The sequence below is a fragment of the Mustela putorius genome, unplaced genomic scaffold (assembly GCF_011764305.1).
Source record: "Mustela putorius furo isolate JIRA1106 unplaced genomic scaffold, ASM1176430v1.1 tig00003850_pilon_pilon_pilon, whole genome shotgun sequence".
Taxonomy (NCBI): domain Eukaryota; kingdom Metazoa; phylum Chordata; class Mammalia; order Carnivora; family Mustelidae; genus Mustela; species Mustela putorius.
The window spans coordinates 5,482,812-5,506,332 of NW_025422002.1; the positions used below are offsets into that span (position 1 = coordinate 5,482,812).

Consider the following 23,521-nt stretch of genomic DNA (forward strand, 5'->3'; position numbering starts at 1 on the left):
GGGCCCCCTTCTGGCGCAGTCTCCCCATGACCCCATGTGGGTTAAATATTGTATGGCTTATCTTGGTAAAAAATGTAGTCATCATAATTAGGTGGTTATAGGTTGAGTTCTGAGTCCCCACCTCTCTCCTTTTATTTGTAGATGGCATCAGCTCTCAAAGAAGTGAACAGTTAGAACTTGCTTTTTCATATTTGAGCAGTTTTCCAGAATTAATCTGTGTTGGGGGTTTACTTCTGGAACAGCCACTGAATATAAGCAGGATCTGATGGTTAGAAGGAGCCATGAAGTATTGGGTTGTGTTCATTCTTTCCTCAAATGATTAGGAAACTTCTTCTAGGTGTTGGGGCTCCTGTGGGTGCTCTGGAGAGAGCTGTAAAGCATACAGGTGAGGCACCTGGCCTTTTGGAGCTTGCACTCTGCATGTAGGTAAACAACAAATACAACAGAGACCACTTGCTACGAGAAGAATAAGACAGGGCAGGGGAGAATAAGCAGTTGACTGGTTTGCTGCCTCAGGTAGGATGGTCAGAGATGGCCTCGCTAAGGAGGTGATGTTAGTGGGGATGAGGGGATTCTAGCCATGGGAAGAGCCAGGAAAAGCAAGGAAAAACAAGGCAGTGGCCCTGAGTGTCTGATATAGCGCTCTGCCGGCATTCTCTTGGGTCAGTTTCATAAGGATAAATGGCTATTTTTAGTAAAACGTCCTTAGGGTGGTTATTGAATTACTGGGTCTTTTCCTTACTAGCCTACCAGTTTTATCAGGGGCAGGGTCCAGGCCTTTTTCTGCTCACCATTGCGACTCCTATGATGGGCCTAGAACCTAGAACATGACAGGCGCACAGTAAATGCTGGATGCGTGGATAAAGAGGGAGATGCGTAGGTGCCTGGATGAATGGGTAAGTGGATGGGATGATGGATGGATAGATGAAATAGTAAGAAACCTAAAAGAAGATAAAAGGTAGTAAAGTGCAATGGAGGACACAAAAGACTTGAGCTTGGTTCGAAGAGCGTGGGAGTCTGGGAGGACTCATGACACACAGAATAAGGCCAAGCAGGAGGTCGGCAGTGACTTGTACTGCCACCGGGAGATGGTGAAGGAGAAAAGATAGAACCAGGGAGCACAAGTAGGAAGGATGGATCTTTGCTATATATTGAAAGCAACCAGGAGTAAGGAAGAAGAGTGAGAGAGAAAGGAAAGAGCAAAATGAAGAAGTGCTTTGTCGGCAAATGAAACCGACATTTGTCGAGGCAGCACAGGGGCTAGTGGCTAGAGGAAAGGTCAGGGGCCGCACTTGCCTTCTGGCAGATGGAAACACAGTGGCTTTCCCCGGGGCCTGCTGGATCTGGCAGCAGGTGTTGCGGGGGTGGGGCAGGGTGAGAGATCGAGGAGTTATGGGGCTACAATGACTGTTAAGGTTTTACTTTATTCTAGGATTGCAAGCCTTAAGGCTACCTTCAGTAGGGAAATGCCATCTTTCCAAAAGGGGGAGGATATGAAATTGGCAGAAAGATCCAACCGGGAGAAGCAAATACATTGTTTGGAGCTTTGTTTTATTCCTCTGGAAATGACCGTATTGTATTTTTATGTAAATAATTCACAACAGCGTGGTGTTTGCAAAGGGGTGAAAAGAGAATACTCATAAATGAAGTTGAGACACCATATTGTGTTTTTACATCAACATTGTATACTATTGCTTGCAGTGGGCCCAAAAACAAATGTGCATCCAAGAGACAAGCTACCTGTTAACGTGGAGCTTCTCCATCTAACCACTCTCTACCTGTCCTTCAAGACCTGGTTTGAAAATCACCTTTTCCACAAAGATTTTGGGATCACTGTGGCCACTGGCATCCTTGCCAGCTCTGTGCTTCTAGGATGTAACCGTGTAGCTTCTGGAGCACTTATTACTGACACATTTTTGTTTTACTTACGAACTTGTCACCCTGACCTGGTATGGAGCTGTGTAGGGGTGGGCAGCACGTCTTACTGGTCTGTAGGTATTCACAGGGCCGTGCACAGTGGAGGGACTCACAGAAGTCCTTCAACACATGACAGAACCTGCAGTAATCACCAGAAATATCTTGTTTCCATTGTTAAAGAAGTTGTTTGGGGTGTGTGCAGGTGCTTGTTCTTAGTAGGCTGGATTCTCCCCACCACCACCCCCCTTAGAATGTGTCCCAAGCCTGTGTAACTGTCCATCAGAGATATCCTGTGGCGGGCTGCGTTAAAGTCTCCGTGTAGAAAATCTCAGGGCGTGCAATCTGGAGAACGATAGTGCATGGAACCAACTTTGGTCCAAACCTAGACCATTTGTGAAGTTTTGCAGCTGGCTTGGATCTCTGTGAGGTTTTGGTGTCTTGAGTGGGATTAGATCACTGGTCTGTCACAGTGTTGAAAAATCTGTGGGTTTTCCTCGGCAGCACTCCTTTTTCTGCCGGTTAACAGAAGACAAGAAGTCAGAAAGATTCTTCAAAGTCTTCTATGACCGAATGAAGGTGGCCCAGCAGGAAATCAAAGCAACGGTGACCGTGAACACCAGTGACTTGGGGAATAAAAAGAAAGATGATGAGGTAGACAGGGACGCCCCATCCCGGAAAAAAGGTAAGTGTTCCCCTGCGTGCAGCCCTTCTACCAGCTGGACCTACAGACTCCAAACTATTCTTCCTGAGGCTTTCAGGAGAAGCAGACCAGTCTGGTTACAATATAATTCTTCTCAAGTAAGCAGAGCTGAACTGCTCAAACTGTGGTTTGGCCGTTCTTCTTGTGTAAAAAGCTGTATGTACCTTCTTCTTGGTCAAGCTCAAGGTTTTATTGGCAGGAAATCCATTTGTAATCTTTTACTATAATTTTCTATTCGATGGTAGGGAAAGTTAAGACACAAACTTAGGAGCACCTGAGTCTCCGTGGGGAGTCTGCTTAAGATTCTCTCTCTCCTCTCCCTCTTGCTCTCTCATGCACATGCTCTCTTTCTCTCTCCCTCTTTAAAATAAATAATGGCTGCATAATATTCCACTGTATCAAAATCTTGCTATTTGCAATGCCATGAATGGAACTAGAGGGTATTATGCTAAGGGAGCTAAGTCAATCAGAGAAAGACAATTATCACATGATCTCACTGATAGGAGAAATTTGAGAAACAAGGCAGAGGATCGTAGGGAAAGGGAAGGGAAAATGAAACCAGGTGAAACCAGAGAGGGAGACATAACACAAGAGACTCCTAATCTCAGGAAACAAACTGACGGTTGCTGGAGTGGGGGGGGGGGGGCGGGATGGGGTGGTTGCGTGATGGACATTGGGGAGGGTATGTGCTATGGTGAGCGCTGTGAATTGTGTAAGACGGTGATTCACAGACCTGTACCCCTGAAACAAATAATACATTATATGTTAATTTAAAAAAATAATTAAAAATAAGTAAATCTTAAAAAAAAACAAACACTTCAAAACTGGGTATGTATCACTTGTCACCTAATTCAACCATATTTTCGAAATTATTTGAAAGTTTCTAAAGTTGTTCATTCATGCTCTTACTCAGAGAAGTCATACTTGGAAGTAGGTAGATACATCAGTGTTCAAGTCTAATGGCTGTGAACAGGCTAACGAGCCACGACGGGCCTCTTGTTTTAAGTTGAGAACTGGGTTTCTCAGCCACAGTACATTTGGCCTCTGCAGGATGAGTCACTGGAGGGGCTAATCTGTGTGCTGTGGGGTGTTTGACAGCATGTATGGCCTCTACCCAATAGATACCAGTAGACTAGAAGTGTCCTGCAACAGACTAGAAGTGTCCTCAGAGTGTGCTGATTGTCCCCATGGTGGGGGTAAACACAAAGTCAGCTCTAGTTTTATAATCACTGATCTAGAAAGGGAATAAAGAAAGGGAGAAAAGCTAACATTTACTAAGTACTTTCTATGAACCAGGCACTATTCATCCTTTACTTGATTTGGAACTGAAATTAACCCTGTACAAGAGATAGAATTGTTACCCCCATTTTACAGATGAGGAAACTGAGGAGCGGAGACTGACTTGTCCTTGTTAAGGCTATGCAGTGAGTAGGTTTTGAACACAGGTAGACTGGCTGCAGGGCACCGTACTCCTCACTCTGATGCCTTCCAGGGTCACCGTGAGGGTTCGATGAGGTAACACACAGTGCCTTGGTACTTAGTGGAAAGCGCTCAGCTTATTGTCACCACAGTAACAGGGACTTAACAGTTGTGATCCTTGTTATGTCAACTCTCTCAGAAGCTTCTCTAGGTAGAATTCACTGATCCTCTCTCCCCTTTGCAGATGAGGACCCTGAGGCCCAGAGCCATACAGATTTGTGAGGCTGATGGAGCCAATACTAAGACTTTCCCTCTAAAACAGTGCAAGCTTAGATACAATGTCAGAGCCATAAGCGAGTGGGGGGGGCATGACCCAGTTTCATAAGGACTAAGAGAAGTGTTTGTCCGACCTTGAAGATTTCTAGTGAAAATCAGAACCTGCCTTTTGGAACATTCTCTCTCGTGCCGTGAATAGGACTCCTGTGGACTCAGAAACATTGAGTGTCTTCTGTTTGCATTCTAGCCAAAGAGCCCTCAACGCAAATAACGGAAGAGGTCCGCGATCAGCTCCTGGAGGCCTCTGCTGCCACCAGGAAAGCCTTCAGCACCTTCCGGAGGGAGGCTGACCCCGACGACCACTACCAGTCTGGGGAAGGCGCCCAGGCCACAGCAGACAAGACCAAGGACGAGCTGGAGATGAGTGCGGTCATCACCATCATGCAGCCCATCCTGCGGTTCCTTCAGCTCCTGTGCGAGAACCACAACCGGGACCTGCAGGTGAGGGCTGGCCCCCGGGGCTTGCAGCTCCTCGGACATCTCTGCTCCCCTCGCCTCTACCAGCGTCCTTGAGCTGAGAACCCAGGATGGTTCTGACCTCTGGGCAGCTGACCCATTTGTCTGTCTTCCCCACCATCTCCCCCAGGACAGGAGCCAAGTCTCTTGCTCACCAGTTTGGTGCCTCCTGCATATGTAGTGAAATGGGGGTATGTGCCTGTGTGTGCGTGCAGGTGGTAGGCTGCCGCGGACGCAGGTAAAACTTGGATGGACGCAGGACGGATGAATGATTACGTACACTAGACTTAGAAAAGCGGATACGTAGCAAGTTCGACTTAAATATGTGTTGGTTGAATGAATGACGTGGCCTTCCAGGGTTTTACACAAATAGCTGCTCAAATATATGTGTTGAACTGATTATTCCAGACATCTTTTGTCTACTTTTTTAATTGGTATCGGGATGATATCGATGGCCAAGGTTTATCAGGTTCTTAGAATATTGTGGATGCCAAGTGTTGCTGATATCATTATATTCATTTTGTAGTTGGGGGAACTGAGGTTCAGGGGACATAGTTAGGGAGTAGAGAACTAGGACTTGAACCCAGGCCATCTGGTGGTAGAGCTCGTGTGGTCCACCACCACATTAAGATAGTTTATTTTCTTCCTTGAAAAGTTCCCCACCTGCAAAGCCTAGATGGAAGGACTAAGGATAGATTCCAGAGATGTCTCTTTCTTCCTTCCTTCCTTCCTTCCTTTCTTTTTCTTTTTCTTTTTTTAAGATTTTATTTATTTGATAGAGAGAGTGTATGTGTACAAGCAAGGGGGGCAGGTGAAGCTGCTCCCTGCTGAGCAGAGAGCCCAATGTGGGACTCGATCCCAGGACCCTGAAATCACAACCTGAGCTGAAGGCAGAGGCTTAACCGATTGAGCCACCCAGGCGCCCCGGAGATATTTTCTTTCTACTGAATGGGCATAGCTTCTGTAGAGCCAATCACTGCCCAGGGGAAGGATGCTGGAGCACCAGGTCCTTGGCCATTACCTGGATTTGCTGCTGGCTTTTGGGAAAAACACCCCTCTCTGCCTAAAAGGGATTGAGGATTAACAAGAAAGTGTCTCTGAACAACTCCACTAAGATAGAATATTGCCTCCTAAAATAAACAAGTTGGCAGTGGTAGTTCAGTTACTTGAATAATGATGGTATGAAAAGGAAACTGTGGCAAAGAAAAGTGCAGTCTTAAATTATATGCCTTGCTGACTTGATCCATCAGGTGATGTGATGGCCTTTCACACGTCACCTGTGGCCAGACCCTTCGGGGCAGCCACTGTGAATCAGTCATGCTTCAACCCTGCCACACAGTCGACGCCTGGAAAAGTTGAGTAAGAAATTACATTGTTAAACAGTAAGACAGAACAGTGAAATAAAACCGGCTAAAGTCTGCAGTATTAACCACTTCTGCACTGGTATTTATTTTTAATCAAATTGGTCTGAAGAGCCTGAGGTTTGAAAAGACAGATATATCCAAGGTCATCCATCAGCCAAATCTGGCCCAAATTTAAAAAAAATGAAAGACTTTTGCATGAGACCCATCGGGCTCTTTTCCACTTTGTTGGTCATTCATCTCCTCCATTGACCTTCCCTGCGTGATCCCGCCCAACGTCTGAGTGTGGGATCTTAGCCCTTAGTTTTTCTTTCCTTGCCTGTTGCTCAAATATTCCAACTTTAGACGTAGACCACATCGGCCCTAGATCCACAGGCCTGGGACTGCCAGGCCTAGCCGGGTAGAACAAAGTATTTGTGATTCAAAGAGCCAGGGATGGGTTGTGGTCTCAGTGGCTAGTGCTCTGTCTGCCGGCCAACTGTGCCCTCTCGCCTTCCATATGTACACCATTAGTCATGAGGGAGACTGGCCAAGGGAGTGTGAATGACACCATGGAAAGCCAGGCTGTCCCACCAGCAGGAAGGCAAAGCCAACTGTGCCATCTCTGTGGATGGGGGGACCTCCCTGCTGCTGGAGCTATTTCTGGGCTGAGCTCGGTGGTCAGGGCCCTGTACTGTCCCCCACCCCCCTGCTGCCACTGATCTCCACCGACCTTGGGCTCCAAAGGGAAGTGGGTTGAGACCGTGACTGTACGTCATCTGGGTGAGTACCTGCTGTGTGCCCAGCACTGGTGGTGACAGAGACCTCACGCCTGCCCTGAAACAAGTCTCAGGCAGGATCCACTCGGGGAAACCCAAGATTGCTGTGCAGCATGACAAGGGCTGTCGTGGTGTCATCAGAGGGGTTTTGTGGGTTCACAAACCAGCCTACTGTGCCTATCCAGGAAGACTCCTCAGAGGACCTGATAACGGCCAGGTTCTGAGCTAAGAGAAGGCTGCCTCCAGTAGATTCCCTCCATGACCGGCAGAGGGGCCGTGCTGACGTCCTTGCTCTCAAGCCTGGTCTGCTTTCATGGACCTGTTCTGCCTCCTTCACAGTACACCCTTGATTTCCCTTCTTTACCGTCGTACCCAGAGTCCACAGCAGAAGGAGAGTAAGGCTTTCATTGCATGAATTTGCCAGTTCTTGTTTAGAAGTCTTCACAGTTTTAGTTCTGTACCTTAGTGCTTCCTTTGAACTAAGGCCCTAAGAACCCCATGGACAGAATCACCATTCAATGACTCCTTCCAAAATTTGATTCTCCAACACATCACTCTCTGGAAAAGAGTACTGGGGGAAAGGGAAGTCTAGAGTATATTTTAATATATTTTTTAGAAGTCTTAGCAGCTTTAAAAAAAAAAAAAAAAAAGTCTTAGCAACTTAATCTTTGAAAGTACCATAAGCATTATCCAAGTCAGTGGTTTTACGCTTTTTTGGTTTTGGCCACAGAATCCTTTGTTTAAGATCTTATGCAGAAATGTACTAAGTAAAGCAGATGAGAGCAGAGCTGTTCTACTCAGAGGAGAAACTACAGTGCCCAAGAGCTTTCCTTTCCTCCCTTACCTACCAGAGCCCTGAGAGGCGGTGCTTTCCAAGGATGCGCCTGGGTCCTACAGGGCCTAGTTGGAAAACCAGTGATCCGAACCAGTGGTTCTCAAGGGTAAAGGTTAGAATCATCTTTAAAGGCTCCCACTATGTCATACACTGAGGTGTTGGTAAAATTGCTCTGATAGGATGACATTTGTAGAAATCTGATTCTCAAAATGACAATTTTGAGTGGAAGTCACCTACTCTGAGTGCCACCATTTTGGCAGCATACCAGAGCAGACAGTGGCTCTCTGGCTCAGGGTTTGCTTGTGTACCAAAGGGAGGAGAAGACCTCATGAGGACATTACTGCCCCGCTGGTGTAAAGAAGTACCAGTGAGCTCAATGACAGAAGGAATCGGCCTTTCAAAGTTGCCCAGCATCTCTTGTCATATTTATAACCTTCACTTTACTGTTGGTAAATGTTTAGTAGAGATAAGGCCACTGCTTTTGACTTTGCCAAACAGCCAACTGCTGCCTTAAACAAGCTTTGTCCACAGTAGGAAGAAACTTACTGGGAAGGACTATTCTGGAGACATTTTGCCTATGCTTTCCATCCTTCCCCTGAGGGGCTGCCTTTGCTTTGCAGCTGGGTTAAGGAGCACGGGTCTCTTACTGCTGAGAACTACTGTATGAGAACAGACTTGAAGTCTCTTCATTTCTCAGTCCGCCCATCTCGACTTGGTCCCTGTCCTTTCAAGGAAAACCCCAAAAAGAACAGGATTTCTCTAGCCTAAGCAAGGCAGGGTAGTGTGTGCTTAGGGTGAAATCTATTCCCTGAATGTAGGAGTCCCTGTGAGCCTCCTAGTGAGTGACATCGCTCTGTTTTTGCAGAGGACGGAGGAAATGGATCTGAGCTGGGGAAGGGAGAATCCTGGCTTAACACTGCAAAAACTATGAGCTATGGGAGAGGCTTTCAAGAGAGGGCGGCCAGTTATTTTTCATGGGGAGCTGAAACACAACTTGCTTGAGGACTTCACCAGTCCCCTCTCCTCCACCCACTCAATTTAATTCAGATTATTTTAGCCAGTGTTTATGAAGCACCTGGCATGCGCCAGTCACTGTGCTAGCCACCAGGCACCCCGTGCTATCACCATGGTCCTGGATGGAGCTGACAGACATTTCTATAAGCACATCCTGAAGTGTAAGGAGGGGTGAGAGAGGTGTGTGCCATTCTCTGATCTCCCTGGAGTCAGGATGGAGGCGCAGGAGGACTTCCTGAAGCAAGTGACTGAGACTCCATCCTAAAGGAAGATGAGTTCATCAAGGTAGAGATGGGGAGAGAATGACAGGAAGAGAATAGTTTGCCTGAAGCCCCAGAAGAATAGAATGAAGAGTAGGAAGGAGTACATTGCTTCCTGGCAGAGGGGCATGGTGGGAGCAGTGATGTCACTGAGCAGAGGGGCGGCATCATTAGTGGGAGCAGTGATGTCACTGAGTGGAAGAAGGGGGCATGGTGGGAGCAGTGATGTCACTGAGCGCAGACGGGGAGACATGGTGGGAGCAGTCACACGTGAGTTTGAGAGGCAACTGGCTTGGAGAGCCATGCTTTGAATTTTACCCTTAGACAGCCAAGCTCTCTCCTATCTGCTTCCCGAAGAATTCTCCCTCCCTCTCTACATGATGAGGGGCTCAGGTAGGCCCCCAGATAGGTAACATCTTCCCTGAGGAACTGGGTTAAAGAGTGGCTGTGGAAGATTACCATGGCTTCCTGTGCCCCTGAGAAAAACAATCATCGTATGACAGACATCGTATGACCACACGGTCTCAAATCATCTATCCTTCCTCCATCTCCTTCCCCTACCCAAGTGTTGGTTCAATTTTTAGACTAGTTAGGAAGACTTGAGCATAAAGAATTAAAGTTAAGTTAGAAGAGTAGGGCAAAATGGTTGGTTTGATGGTCCAACATTCAACTTTGTTACCAGCTTGTAATCTGTACATTTATAAATACTTCAATGATACAAGGAATACATGAATAGACAGACTCTCTCTATAGAAGTTCAAATGAAGATGTTAGTTAAAAAAATTTATTCTTCTCCCCATCCCTACCTCTCTACCCAGAGAGAACTATTGTTGGTTCGGACAGTGAACCAATGGGTTGGCTGGTAACTTTCCAGTCACTCTTCTGTGTATCTGGATGGGAGGAGTGTATACATACTCATCCATTATTTGCCTTTTTGGTTTTCTTATCTTTTAACAGTATGCCCTAAAGATCTTTCCATATTGACACATATTAGTGTTTCTAAATTGTAATATTGAATGATGTTGGTGTACTATATTTGCTCCCCCACTGATGGACACTTAGGTTGCTTCCAGTTCTTCACTGTTGAAAACAGTGCAATTGGTAGTGAACATCCAGTATGTTCTTTGTGAATAGAGGTCATTCTTTTATACAAGTGGAATTGCCATGTCGAAGGTCACATTTATTTTATATTTTGCTTCTATCTTTTTATAGTACTGTCTTCTATGCTAAAGATCCAACTTTTATAACTGCTTTAAAGAATTTTTGTGGTTAATTTTTCCTTCTTTTTAAAAAGAGATTTTAAAAAGAATCTCTGACAAAAATCTCCTCTTCATCAAAATAGACTCTGCTTTCTGAGGTGGTTGACTGTGGTTTGCTTGATTTTATTGAGGAAGTACCTGCTCTTATGTTTCCCGTTAACATTACAGATTTAGTGGGAGAACATAAATTTGAGCACATGCACACAAGCACACAGACATTTACTCCTTCTTGCTCCTTCCTATAATAATTAATGGAAATGGCGAAAAAAAGATAACCAAGGTTTCTGCCATGGCAGTGGGCTTAAGTCAGCCTATAAACACCTTATTTTGTGATGAAATATCCCTAATGCTTGGCTGTTGGCATCCAGCATCCAGACCACACCACCATCTTTCAAACATAAACATTGCCCTTTGAAATGTCAAATGCTTCTGAACCCAATACCTGGTGGGAGGGGCATGGGCTGGAGTGGGAAACAAGAGAAAGGAGAACTCAAAATGGTTTTAGGTTTCTGTCCAAGAGGAGCCCTCCTCCACAGCCTCACATAGAAAAGCACTTGGAGAATAAGCTACATTGTTTGGTGGCCATTGCCATAGACCAAGGTCCCCAGTTGACCAGCATGGGGGCTTACTCTTTCCTCCAGTGCTCCATCTCTCTGCATAATTGCTAATCAATTCAGGGCATCCACCAATTAGACACCAGCAAATTGGCAGCATTAAATGACCTTTTCCCTCTCCTTTTTGACTTTGCTCCCTCATTCTGGGCACTGCCCAATTGTAGAACTTCCTTCGTTGCCAAAATAACAAGACCAACTACAATTTGGTGTGTGAGACGCTGCAGTTCCTGGACTGTATTTGTGGAAGCACGACTGGAGGTCTTGGTCTTCTCGGGCTCTATATAAATGAAAAGAACGTCGCCCTCATCAACCAGACCCTGGAAAGTCTGACCGAATACTGTCAAGGACCATGCCATGAGAACCAGGTATCTCCATTTTTATTTGGGGCTGGAGAAAAAAAAAAGAGGTTCACCATTTTAGAAATGCTGTTGACAGGAACTAGTTCAGAAGTCATATAACATTTGCCTGTTGGCCTAAGAAGTCACTAGAACTAGAGATCTTCTCCAGCAGTCAAGAAGGAGCTATGGTACTTTATTGTGCTTCAGGACTTGATCTAATCCTAGGCATTGGTGGTACTGTCCTTGGTCTCCATGCGTGCCATGGTATGTCTTGGCTTGATTTGGTTTGAATGTCCAAATTTGACTAACTTGACTAAGGGTAGATAATGAAGTTGGAGTTCAGTGAAGACCAGAGGCCTGGGCTCAATTTTAAATGCTAGAAAAGACTCAAACAGTGGCTACTTAACAGAAAAAGGCTTATACCTAGCTGGAGAGAGAAACCTTGCTATGGACAAGACAGCTTCAACAACATGAGAAAATGTTCAGTTGAGATTTTAACACCAAAGACATTTAGAGAAAAGAAAGGCCCATTAGTCTTAATGTTGGCCTCTCAAGAAGTAGATTTTGAGAAAAGTAACCAACCATTCCTTAAGTAGAATGTTCATTACTTATCCGTGATGTATTGTAGACTTTGTGAGTTTTTGCATTGATTCTAAGGTAATTATGACTTTCAACTCAAATTTTGGCTCTACTCTGGTTGAAGGGGGTAGACTAGCACTGAAATTGCCAGCTGCAAACTCACTTGACAGGGAAGGTGTGGTATGCTGTGTTACTTGGGGAGCAAGGCCAAGACCTTCGCTCAGGAGAGAAGAATGGCTGACCAAAGGGACAACTCATTGTGTACCACGCACCTGGTCATAGTTGGCTATAAATACGAGGTTAGCATGTGTTGGATCTACTTTCCTCCCTTGGTTCACTGATGAGACAGATGGTGTAGTCAAAGTTAAAATGAAAAGGAACAAAAAAATTACAACCGGCTTGGGAGAAAAGGCTCTAACATCTAAGTGAATTTCCTTTTAACCACAAGTTTGCTTTTCTGCCAAACAGAGGTCTGTTAAAAGGCACATACTGAAGTGGATTCTGCTGCAAGTGGGAACCTTACCTGGGGGAAGATGATTAATTTTGGTATTGTGTGAATTAAGCCGGAAACTTGCTTTCCAGGCTTCAGCCTTAAGCAAAAGCATGCAATACGAAAACCAAGTGATGTAGAGAGAATGGAACACACCTTTAAAGGGGAAAACAGGTCTCAGAACTCAGAATCAGTCACACGCCGTATTTTCCCTTAAGAACAAAAGCCAACTTTACGGCACTCTTTGGATTAGACACGACCAATTTATCAGTTACAGTGCATGGGGACTTTCCTGCTGTTTACTGTTAATTCTGAAACTAGCGATTTTCATCTGTCTTTTATTTTTTACCACTTTCTCACGGAAAATTTGCAGCTCTCCCCTAGAGACATTACTGGGAGTGGCAAGCATTGTGTTGAAATAGCAGTTCAGCCTGTTGGCTTTTGACATCTGATTTATGACCAGCACTTCTGTAAATTTGTGTGTGTGTGTGTGTGTGTGTGTGTGTGTGTGTTTCCTCAGAACTGCATAGCCACCCATGAATCCAACGGCATTGACATCATCACAGCCCTGATCCTTAATGACATCAATCCTTTGGGAAAGAAGAGGATGGACCTTGTATTAGAACTGAAGGCAAGTAGGAAATGAAAGCAAAAGACAGTAGCATGTCGAAATAGTCACTTTTGTGTTTTGCCTCTGCACACGATACAGTCAATGTTATGAACTAAATACAGGCAGCTCTCTTAGACTAAATGAATGATCCTTTTTGTAAGTTCTGACTAAAAAATGCAAAACTTCAGGTTTCCCCTCCAAATAAGGGTCTCAGGACAGGATACCACTTCTGATGTTGATTTCTTACTCCTCTATCGCCCAAAAAGAAAACCCTCATTCGTATTTAGGGTTTCCAAAGATTCTTTAGGAGTCCAAAGACCTCTTGCTGTCCAAAGTGTATTTCAGACCGTGTTTGCCTCACTGAGCACATTTCCTTTTTAACCTTTCCCATGTCGGGGAGTGTTGAGATCCGTCCTCTCTCACACCCATACACAGCAGTGAGCACTTTGTCATTGTCACAGAATTGCCTGCAACTGCAGGGTTTAGCTGAAAAGCTGATTTGTGTTTAATGCTTGAACAGTATCATGGGAAAGAAAGATCATTAGGGAAGGTGTTAACACAGAAGCCCACAGGAATTACACAATTATTTTTATTTTTCCTTTAGTATTTAGAACGGAGAGTCCAAATTGATAGTTGATTTGTGGGTATGATTTAAATGGGTGTTTTGGTGGGTGTGCTATTTTTAATTCCTTTGACAAGTTGTAGAAGTGACTTGAACATTAATTCAGGCTCATGTGCCTGGTTCCCATTTATTAGGATTTATATGATGAGAACCTGAAATGAACAAAATTTTATGTGCTACTGTTCAGTCTTTTCAGTGACTTTTTCAACTAATCCAGGAATCTGTGGATTATGATAGAAATTTGTGTGCTCTAAAAAGCCACCGTGGATGGCACAGCCTCCTGAGTGAATTGCCGTGACCCATACTTGGGGAGGAAACAAATACTGCCCCCTCTTATGCAAAATAGTAAGACCTTTCTAATCCTGTATACAAAGAAGCATGCAGGGTATCCTAGACCCAGGACCTAAAAGGAGGTCAAGCCAAGAAGTTCAGGGCGTGGGCACATGAAAACTTGGAATAAAATGGGAAATTAGGGTTTGGCACACATACAGTGCTCCTTTGGGTCATTTTGTCTAACTAGTGTCATCTGTACTCTGATTATAGTATTAGGGATTATGAGAGCTGATAGTAATATTTTAAGAAAGGGCAGAATTACCTTAATTACCTACCTCCTCTGCCCTGCGAGGCTAAAGAACAAGGTTTAAAGGGACATCTGTCCTAAAGGCATCATGGATCCATCCAGCAGGTTCTCCCTGACCCCTGGCATCATGAGAGTGCCCACACGCCCACAAGCACACATCTTTAACTTCCCAGTTTCCACTAGGAATTGTGTCAATAATGTTAAGGAGAAACCATGCCCAAGCAAGCATGTTCCTCCGAGACCCAAAGCAGAACCTGCATTTACAGTTTGGGGTCTGCAGCAGCACATTCCCTCTCGCGTGCAGGTGGCTTTGGCTGTGCTAAACCCGTGGCTCTCCTGTGGGATGAGATGTCAGTCTGTCCGGCCAGCATGCAGCGCTTGCCTCAACTGGGCGCACGCATTCGGGCCAGCCACCCCAGGCCGCTCCTCTCCACTGTCTCCTCCCTTTGTTTGTCCAATTAGAACAATGCTTCCAAGTTGCTGCTGGCCATCATGGAGAGCAGGCACGACAGCGAGAACGCGGAGAGGATCCTCTATAACATGAGGCCGAAGGAACTGGTGAGTTTGATGGCGAGTCCCCTGGCCGTGACACGAGACACAGGCAGAGCAGGGTTTGCGGCAGGAGAGAACTTGCTGCCTTGAGTTTTCTAAAGAGGCCAAAGAACCAGAAGTGTAAAGAGAACCTCAGACTCAGGCCTCTGACTGGACCAGAGAAGTGAAGTAGTGCTTCGAGTGAGTGACACAGCCACGGACGGCAGCCACCTTCACCTCCCGTTTCCCCTCCAGGGAGCCAGGGCAGTGAGTGGGCTGGGGAACCTGGCAACCTGGAGTTCAGGTCCACGGCTTTCCCTTTGTGCCTGGTCACCTTGGGCGGGCACTTGACCGCTCTAAGCCACAGTTTCCTCCTCCCCTAAAAGGAAGATGATAATATCCTGTAGGCCAGAGGGTGGCTTTGGAGGCTAGACGAGACGGTTGGCATCCGGCCCCAGCACAGCGCCTGCAGTGAACTATAGCTCCTTCCTCCTCCTTCCTCCTTTGCTGCTGCTCTCTGTGCCCTGTCTGCATCCAGAGCTAAAGGATCCCCATCACTTCTTGGGGCCAATAGTCTGGGCAGCAGAAGAGTGTTTCTTGGGTGCTGATGTCTTGGGTTTTTGTTTTTGGTTTGTTCAAAGAAAACACAAATCTTGTTTATTTTTGCTGGGTGATATTCACAATGGGCTGTGACTTCCAGGGTGGAGGTCGGTGCTGCAACCTGTGAGACAGGCAGCTCTCAGAGACACTGAAATGAGCTGAGGACAGAACTCTGTTGGGACTTTTCCCACACTGACAGCACTAAATGAGGGCACAAAAACTTTTCTGTCGCCTGGTGACCTGTGTGCATCAGGGACCAGGCTAAAGTCCCTTCATGTATTCCTTGAAATAAAGTTAACAGTGAGCCCAGCTCTTTGATCTCTGAGGTCAGGAGTGAGTTCTCAGCCTGAGATGGACGCCCTCTCTGAGTTTACATAATAGCTTATGTAACCGGGGGTTGGGGGGGCTCGAGGTGTCCCTTGTGAGTAGGGACAGAATGACTTCACAGAGACCCTGTTCCAACTCTCATGGACCAATAACATGCCTCCATCTTGGTGGGGGGATGCCCCTTTGTGGTTGGAAAACATCATTCCCAGCTCATGGGAGGAGTCAGAGGCTTCCTGGAACAAACGTGGTTCTAAGAATCCACGTAGAAAAGAAGCACCCTTGTCCAGGACACCCCTGCACATAAGCCTGTGTGTATGTGTGTGCACATACATGTATATTCCGGCCCCCACAACCCATGTAATATATTGCCTGTTCAGTTTGGTATTAGAACTAACAGGGAATCCAGCTAGAAAGCAAGAATCTCAAGGATCTTTCTCTAAAATTACTTTCAGGGCCTGCCCTGATGTCAGTACAGAATTGTGTGGCCCTCTGCATGCTTGCTCTGGGATCATGAAAAATAACTCCAGGGAATAGCCTTGTGGCAATGCAGAAGGCTGAGATGCCCTCTGAATCATCAAAGAAAATGATTAATTTTCCCTTCAACTTAGGGGTTGAAAGCATTTTGTTCTTATTCTTTGAATGATTAAATCTCCAATGATTTGTTCATGGGATGCACATTGGCCCGGCCCGACTTTGTCCAAGGCATTGTGCTGGGAATCCAGGTAAAGATTAAGAAACGAGCAGACCCAGCCCCCTGGCCCTGCATTGGGCACCGAGGTAGACTAAACCAGTAAGACAGGTACAGAAATGCTCTAGGAAATGTCCTTGCAGGGTGAAATAAGCAACATGCATGGGTCCTCTGTAGCAGATTCGAGATCGAATCTCAGCTCAGTAGCAGATCATTTTAGGAATGCCCTTCTCTGAAATGAAACTTCTCTGTTGCCTCATCCATAATAAAAGGCAATCTTTGACACTTCCTAAAATGTTTATGAGCATTAAATTCCCCCCTCAAAAAATATTAAAATACTTACACAGTGCTTGACATATACAAAGACCTTGGTAGATGTTATTTTTACATGGAGTAGGGTCGGAGAGGTATCAGAGGTATCTGTGGAATCAGAGGTAATAGTTTGACCAGCTCTGCCTAAAGGCTAGTGGATTTCTTACTGGTTTTTCCTGAGATGGCAAAGGTTGGGAGCTGGGGAGACATGGCAGGAGGAAATGTAGAGACAGGAAAAGTCTGGCTTCTAGTCTACATTTATGTCTTATTTTGTTGTTTCCAGAAACTTTTATAACCCTTGTCCCCTCCTAAGGGGACAGAATAGCCCTTGGTCCGGCTACAGCACACGTGGGTTTCATTTATCATGTCACTGGAAGCTGATTGGTAGGGACAGCCTGTGGCAGTGTTGAGAAGGATTCTGAGGCTGGGTCAGTAACCTGACAGGAAAGAGTGCTGAGATTCCTGGGCACTGTCTGCCCCTGGAGACAGGTGGCCTGTGGGTGTCGGTCGTGGGTGGGTCGTCCTTGGAACAGGAGCTGTATTCCTTTGACCATTCTTGCAGGTGGAAGTGATCAAGAAAGCCTACATGCAAGGTGAGGTGGAATTTGAGGATGGAGAGAATGGCGAGGACGGAGCCGCCTCCCCCAGGAACGTAGGACACAACATCTACATACTGGCTCATCAGGTAGGACCTCTCCCTAGGTCCCGGCGCCAGATGTCGCTGGCCCTCGGTGCCGGCATTCCAAGGTGAACGTGTGCTTCAACTTGCTTTTCCTTTACGGTTTTAACCTCGGGCTGTGTCTGCGCTTGATAATGTGGCTCCCAGGTACTAGTGACAGCCTGACCCAGTGTACTGAGTTCCAGGGCTTCCGTTTTCCCACAGTAGCATCACGTCCTTGGAAATCCCCGCGCTGCTCAAAGGCCTTCGCACTGAGTCCTGACACTTGGATGGTTTATGGCTGTCTTTGGAGACAGCTGAAAGGACTCGGGCTTTTCATAAATATTGATGAGTCTGTCTTAACAATCTGAAGAAATAAACCTCAGCTGCCTTGCCTATCACATTTAAAAATCTTGGGGGACTGACTTGTCATTATGACTTCTTTTTGTTTGTTTTTCGGGGGGTGTAGTTATGCTTCCTGCCCTGGCACCGAAATGCCCTGTTTCATAACTCTTCCCAAGTGGCTGGGCTTTTGAAGACACTTTCTTTTTCTGGAGGTTGATGTGCCTTGAGCTTGCTGAGGTGTGTGGGCAGCTTGTAACTCTGCGGCAGGCTTATGCTTCCTGTCCCCTTCACCTCGCTGAGGTGCGGGAATGAGGGCTAGAGCAGCGACGGTGCCGGGCAGGGGTAGGTATGCCCCACCACGGCGTGCCGGCGGAAGGATAGAAAACAGGCTCCTGCCCCTCATCTCTTCCACGGCCCGTGTTTAGCCACTGACAGGGCTTGGGAACATTCTGAATGGAGACTCCATGTGGCTGTACAGAAAACCCCATCACCCTCCCGCCTGGCTAAAAACGTTGGGGGAAAGAGGGACCTCTCGTGGGCCTGAGCTTTTCAGGCTGTTCTGCCGAGCTCCCAAACTAGCCGCGCGCGGAACGCACCTTGCTGGAACTCAGCGGCCTCTTGCCGCCTTTGCCCTTCACCTTGCCGCAGGTTAGAACGCATTCTTTATACCCCGGAAAGGCCGGAAAGGAGCGCGTGCGTGCCTATTGCAAAGGGATGGTGACTCCCTGGTTTTCTGTCTTTGTTCTAGTTGGCTCGGCATAACAAAGAACTTCAGACCATGCTGAAACCTGGAGGCCAAGTGGATGGGGACGAAGCTCTGGAGTTTTATGCCAAGCACACAGCCCAGATAGAGGTAAAGGCAGCAGGAACTGAGCGCGGGCCTGTGGCAAGGGCCTGCTCTGGGTTTTGCCCTGTGCTGGGGTGGGCGCATAGTCATTCTTCTGAGCCCCAGCATGTTGGGTATGAATTCTGACCAGGCCGTGAGGACAAGTAGAAGGTATTATAAGAAAGGGAGGGACCTTCCAGAGGGTCCTTCCAGAGTGACCTGCTGGAGACTCTGATGGTCAGAGAGGCCTGTCCTGAAGAATGACGGCCAAGCGCAGAACTTAGGAAAATGCAGAGTCAAACAGGCAGAGCCTAGAAGGAAGGGCTTTGCTGACATGGAAGTAACAACTGGAGGCTGTGGAAGGGGACACTAGGGGAGGGTAAGGAGCTGACATTCAGTGAGCAGCAGGGAGGGCAGGACAGGCAGCTCAGGTCCTACGGAATCCTCTCTGCCTTCCTGGCAAGAAGTCTGGGTTTATCGGGAAGAGCCATGTGGAACCACGGGAGAGTTCTGCACAGGAGTGGGGCGGTCAGATTCGCATTAAATGCACATACACACAGCATACCTTACTCACTCTCTGTGACCTAACTGGGACCATCTTGCCCTTAGCAGATGGGGAGACATTGAAAGAAGATTCAGAGAGGGTGTGTCATTGGCCCAGCGAGCAGTGCCTGAGCCGGAACTGTGTGTAATCCAGGCCTGGCTGACCCCAGAGCCCATGGCGCATTTTGTTACCTGCGTTGAACACAGCGTTCTGTCTCCAGGCTCTGGGCAGTAAGGGGTGGTGTGCCCTGATTAGCTAAGAAAGGGCACAAATTCAATATCCGTGTCAGAACAAAGATTTTGAAGGGCTACCAGACTCCTTTGGGCCATATTAAATGTTCAGGATGAAGACTTCCTAGGAATATTTTCTTGCCTGATGTCTCAAGTGTGTCTGGACTATTCTAATAAAATGCGTCACCTTACTGATGAGTTGATCATGGCAGTGCATGTGGGCAAGTACCCTTGATTTATTGTTAATGATGAGAAGCTTGGTGGCAGAGCCAGCTCTGATTTATGGGGCCCTTAAAGGACAAGCTGTAGGTGTTTGCAGCATAGGATGTCAGAGCTCCTTCATCCACTGGAGAGAAGGCTGAAGCTTACTCTAGTTAAGAGGTGTGAACAAAGTCACCTGACCTGTTAGAGGTGGGGAAGGATTGGAATGTGTCCTCCCAGTTTTAAGTCTCCTGAAAATGAGGTGAGGGCAAATACTAAATTATGGAGAGACATGGCCAGGCATGGTGTTGCTGGCTCTCAAATCCTGCCGTTGGCTAGCCGCCTATTTCTTCCACTTTCCTGAGGGAATTACCTATGCAAAGCCAGAGAACACCCTGTTACTCCCTGGGGCTTCCTTCGCTCTCCACAGTTAGGCTGTGTAGCCCTGGAGTCTGGGACTCAGTTCTTGCCAAGAAGCCTCCTTCTTTCCCTCTGGATTCCAGAAACACGTCTTATATCCTATCCCTTCAGCTTAGGGAGATCCAGGGCCCACCCAACTATGTAAACAGGCAGGCTCTTGCCAGCAGGAGACTGCAGAGTTGGTTCCTGAGCCTGTCTGGACGACAGTGTCACCTGGGGGAACCTGGTTCATGAGAACGCTCTAGTCACCAATCCCCACACCACAGTTCCAGTTACATGAGGTTGACTGAGGGACCAGAATCAGTATGACAGTGAAGCTTCCTGTAACCTGATATTCCGCTAGATTCGGGAACCACTGGTCTAAAGACCACGTCTCCCAGAATTTATAGACATAGGGTCATGGGAACCTCTCACACATCTGAGAGAGCTTGCCACTAAGACTTGACCAGAGTCACCTCTCTTGCTGTGTCAGGGGATAAAAGTGTTGAAGAGTGTGAGAACCAGATCTTCTGGAAGAGGGCATAGGCCCTGGGATTCACCTGACTTTTCCATCCTCTGGGGAGGAAGAATAAAGGCCAAGCCCCAGTGGTACTGTGACCTGAACCCCTTTTGAAATCCCTACCCCCCCCCCCAGGATGGTGACTAAGTATCCTAGAACTTGAACCATCCTCACCAGACTGCCTCCTGTCCAGAAACCGACCCATGCTGGGAAGGTCATGGAGAACACCTGGGAGGTGTCCACTCTGGGACCCAACAAAGCTGCTTTAAAGGGCACTGAGCACTACCCCCGTGTGAAGCAGCCAGACTAGCTCACGCGCTGCGCACTTTAGATGCCGTGACGAGTAAGACAGGAGGACAGTGCAACTGGATGAACCAAGGGTCTCTTTCTAAAGTTCCTATTTAGGGAAACTACAACAACAACTAATTTTGCTATCGGAGAAGTTTTAGTGAGGTTTGTCCCACAGTCCAGTGTTGCACCCTCCGGTATGGTCGTCGTTAGCCACGTGTGGCTGTTTGAATTAAAATTAAATATGGAGAGGGTCAGTGGCACCAGTCACGCGGGGCAGGTGTTCAGACACGGAACCATTCCCTCGGTACAGAGTTCTGTTGGACAGGCGCAGCCCCGTCATCTGGATATGTACACAAAACACAGTTTTAAGTTTTGGAGGCAAAAGTTAGTCATGGTAAAATTAATGGGTCTCAAGTTAAAACAAAACAACCAACTCTTGGGGCACCTGGGTGGCTCAGTGGGTTAAAGCCTCTGCCTTCAGCTCAGGTCATGATCTCAGGGTCCTGGGATCGAGTCCCGCATTGGGCTCTCTGCTCAGCAGGGAGCCTGCTTCCCTCTCTCTCTCTGCCTGCCTCTCTGCCTACTTGTGATTTCTCTCTGTCAAATAAATAAATGGAAAATCTTTAAAAAACAAACAAAAAAAAAACAACCAACTCTTAAAGACTTTCCCAAACTGGTTTTTATATAAATGGGAGAGACATGGCCCCATCGGGGGGCTCTAAGATCTGAGAAGACGCAGGAAGAGCTTTGTGTTACACTCAGTCTTGAGCACCGAGCCCGTGACCTTAGTGAAGACCCCTAGTGAAAGGTTCCTGAGGATGACTGTCGGAGCTCCTCCATTCTCTCACCCTAGATCGTCCGATTAGACCGAACCATGGAACAGATTGTGTTCCCTGTGCCCAGCATATGTGAATTCCTAACCAAGGAGTCGAAACTGCGGATATACTACACTACAGAGAGGGACGAGCAAGGCAGCAAGATCAATGACTTCTTCCTGCGGTCCGAGGACCTCTTCAATGAAATGAACTGGCAGAAGAAACTGCGAGGTGGGTCTGTGGCGCATGACGCCTCGGGCCGGGGGGTGGGGGGGCACGCCATCCTGGGTTTTCAGGAGCCCCGCCCGATGGTGGAGGGCGACTCTCCAGCAGGAGCAGGGCGAGCCTAACGTCTGCCTCTGAGCACTGGGCAGACCCAGACACCTTGGTAGCTGAGAAGTGGGCTCTAGCCTCAGGGAGGCACCTCCCTTCGTGCCCCATTTGATGAGATTGGGTTGGAGAGCTCTGTGGAAGACTTCCAGAATGTCCTTTTTTGGTATCTTGTTGTAGGAAATAAAAGGAAGGGAGAAAAGGCCAGGCTTTGAGCTCACAGGATGGTGCCCTTAAGCAGGAAATTGAGCCAGCTTGACAGCTCATGCGTTAGCTCTCCGGCTCCAAAGACACCGGTCTCCCCCTTTTATGCAGAGTGACTTGGGTTTTGGACTCCAGCGTCATTTTATAGGCAGCGGAACCGTTTGCCACATAAAACGCACCATCACTCGCCAGCGAGTCCCACTGCATTGCCCGGCCCGGCGGCTTGAAATTACCCATCTCAAACACTTTTAATAAGGGCTGTCCCTGAGGGCTGCTCAGCGCCTGGTTTTCATTAGGATTTTAATGGGATCCCTCAGCACTGACAGTACCCTCCGCGCCAACTGTTGTAACCAACTTAGAAAGGATCGTGCTTTATTTCTGTCTCGTAGTCAGGAGGCAGGTTTTCTCTTTGAAACCCTGGATTCCAGCTACAGTTGTGATCTTTTGGGCTCTTTCTGCGGGGCAGGGCGGTGGGAGGGGAAGCTGTGTTGGAGATCACTTTCCGGGAGCTCTGTCTTCTTCCTGCCTCCCACCAACCCAGGCAGAACGGACCAGCATCCCTCACGGCACCCTCCTTCCACCTCGCCATTTTTCTCCCTACTTCCCTGCCCCTCGGGTCTGGCTAGTGGCAAAGTGGGGCGTATGTACACATTGGCCAGGGGCCCTGTTCTTTACCACACCTCCACCCCCCAGCATTCTCACTCATCTCTAAGGGCTATCTCCTCATCCAGCACTTTAAAACATTAGAAGTTTTGGGGATGCCTGGGTGGCTCATTCTGCCTTCAGCTCAGGTCATGATCCCAGGGTCCTGGGATTGAATCCTGCGTCAGGCTCTCTGCTCGGCGGAGAGCCTGCTTCTCCCTCTGCTTCCCACTCCCCTCGCTTGTGTGCTCCCTATATCTCTTTCTCTCTCTCTTTCTCTCTCTCTCTGTCTGACAAATAAATCTTTAAAATGGTAGATGTTTCCTGGGGAGAACCTGGCTGCCTTGATAGCTAGAGCTTATGACTCTTGATCTCAGGGTCGTGAGTTCGAACCCCATGTTGAGTGTAGAGATTACTTAAACATAGAATTGTGAAAAGAAGAGAAAAAGAAAATGCTTCTGGAGCCAAAACCCATTCCTCACCCAGTCAGGTGACTGACAGAGAGCGGGACCCGGAGGCCTTTAGCAGAACAGCTTGCGTGTCCCCCTTGGTAGGGACCCTGGAAGATTGAGGGCACACTTCTGCCCAATACAGTGTGTCCTTGTGGCCTGCTGTGGACTTTGTGTAGGCTCCTGCTGCTCTAGCGTGAGCAGCCTTGAACATCTGCACAGCATAATGCTCAGGTGAACAGGGAAAGAAAAAATACCAAAAACAAGGTGGACATAGACCGCATCCATTTTGTACTCTTACATTTTCAGCCGTTAGGTTGGCTGGGGCTGTCTGGGATTCCAGCTTCAAGGGAGAATCCTGAGCTCACATATGCAGGCCTCCGCCGTGGCTGCTACCCCTGTGATTTCACTCTTGTCCGTGTGCGGGTCTATTGAGACTGGTGAGATAGAGTCATCCTGCC

The 23,521-nt window shown here is 47.4% G+C and overlaps 1 protein-coding gene across 9 annotated transcripts in view; it reads left to right on the top strand.

The window, feature by feature from the left end:
- ITPR1 (inositol 1,4,5-trisphosphate receptor type 1) overlaps nucleotides 1–23,521 on the top strand; it is a 327,143-nt gene that overhangs the window by 249,936 nt on the left and 53,686 nt on the right. For all 9 annotated transcript variants that reach the window (XM_013054016.2, XM_004738411.3, XM_004738412.3 and 6 more), the window contains 8 exons: nucleotides 2,419–2,599; nucleotides 4,560–4,813; nucleotides 11,094–11,294; nucleotides 12,857–12,967; nucleotides 14,611–14,706; nucleotides 17,169–17,291; nucleotides 18,358–18,462; nucleotides 21,474–21,666. In XM_013054016.2, coding sequence (XP_012909470.1) covers nucleotides 2,419–2,599; nucleotides 4,560–4,813; nucleotides 11,094–11,294; nucleotides 12,857–12,967; nucleotides 14,611–14,706; nucleotides 17,169–17,291; nucleotides 18,358–18,462; nucleotides 21,474–21,666 — 1,264 coding nt within the window. The remainder of the gene's footprint in view (nucleotides 1–2,418; nucleotides 2,600–4,559; nucleotides 4,814–11,093; nucleotides 11,295–12,856; nucleotides 12,968–14,610; nucleotides 14,707–17,168; nucleotides 17,292–18,357; nucleotides 18,463–21,473; nucleotides 21,667–23,521) is intronic.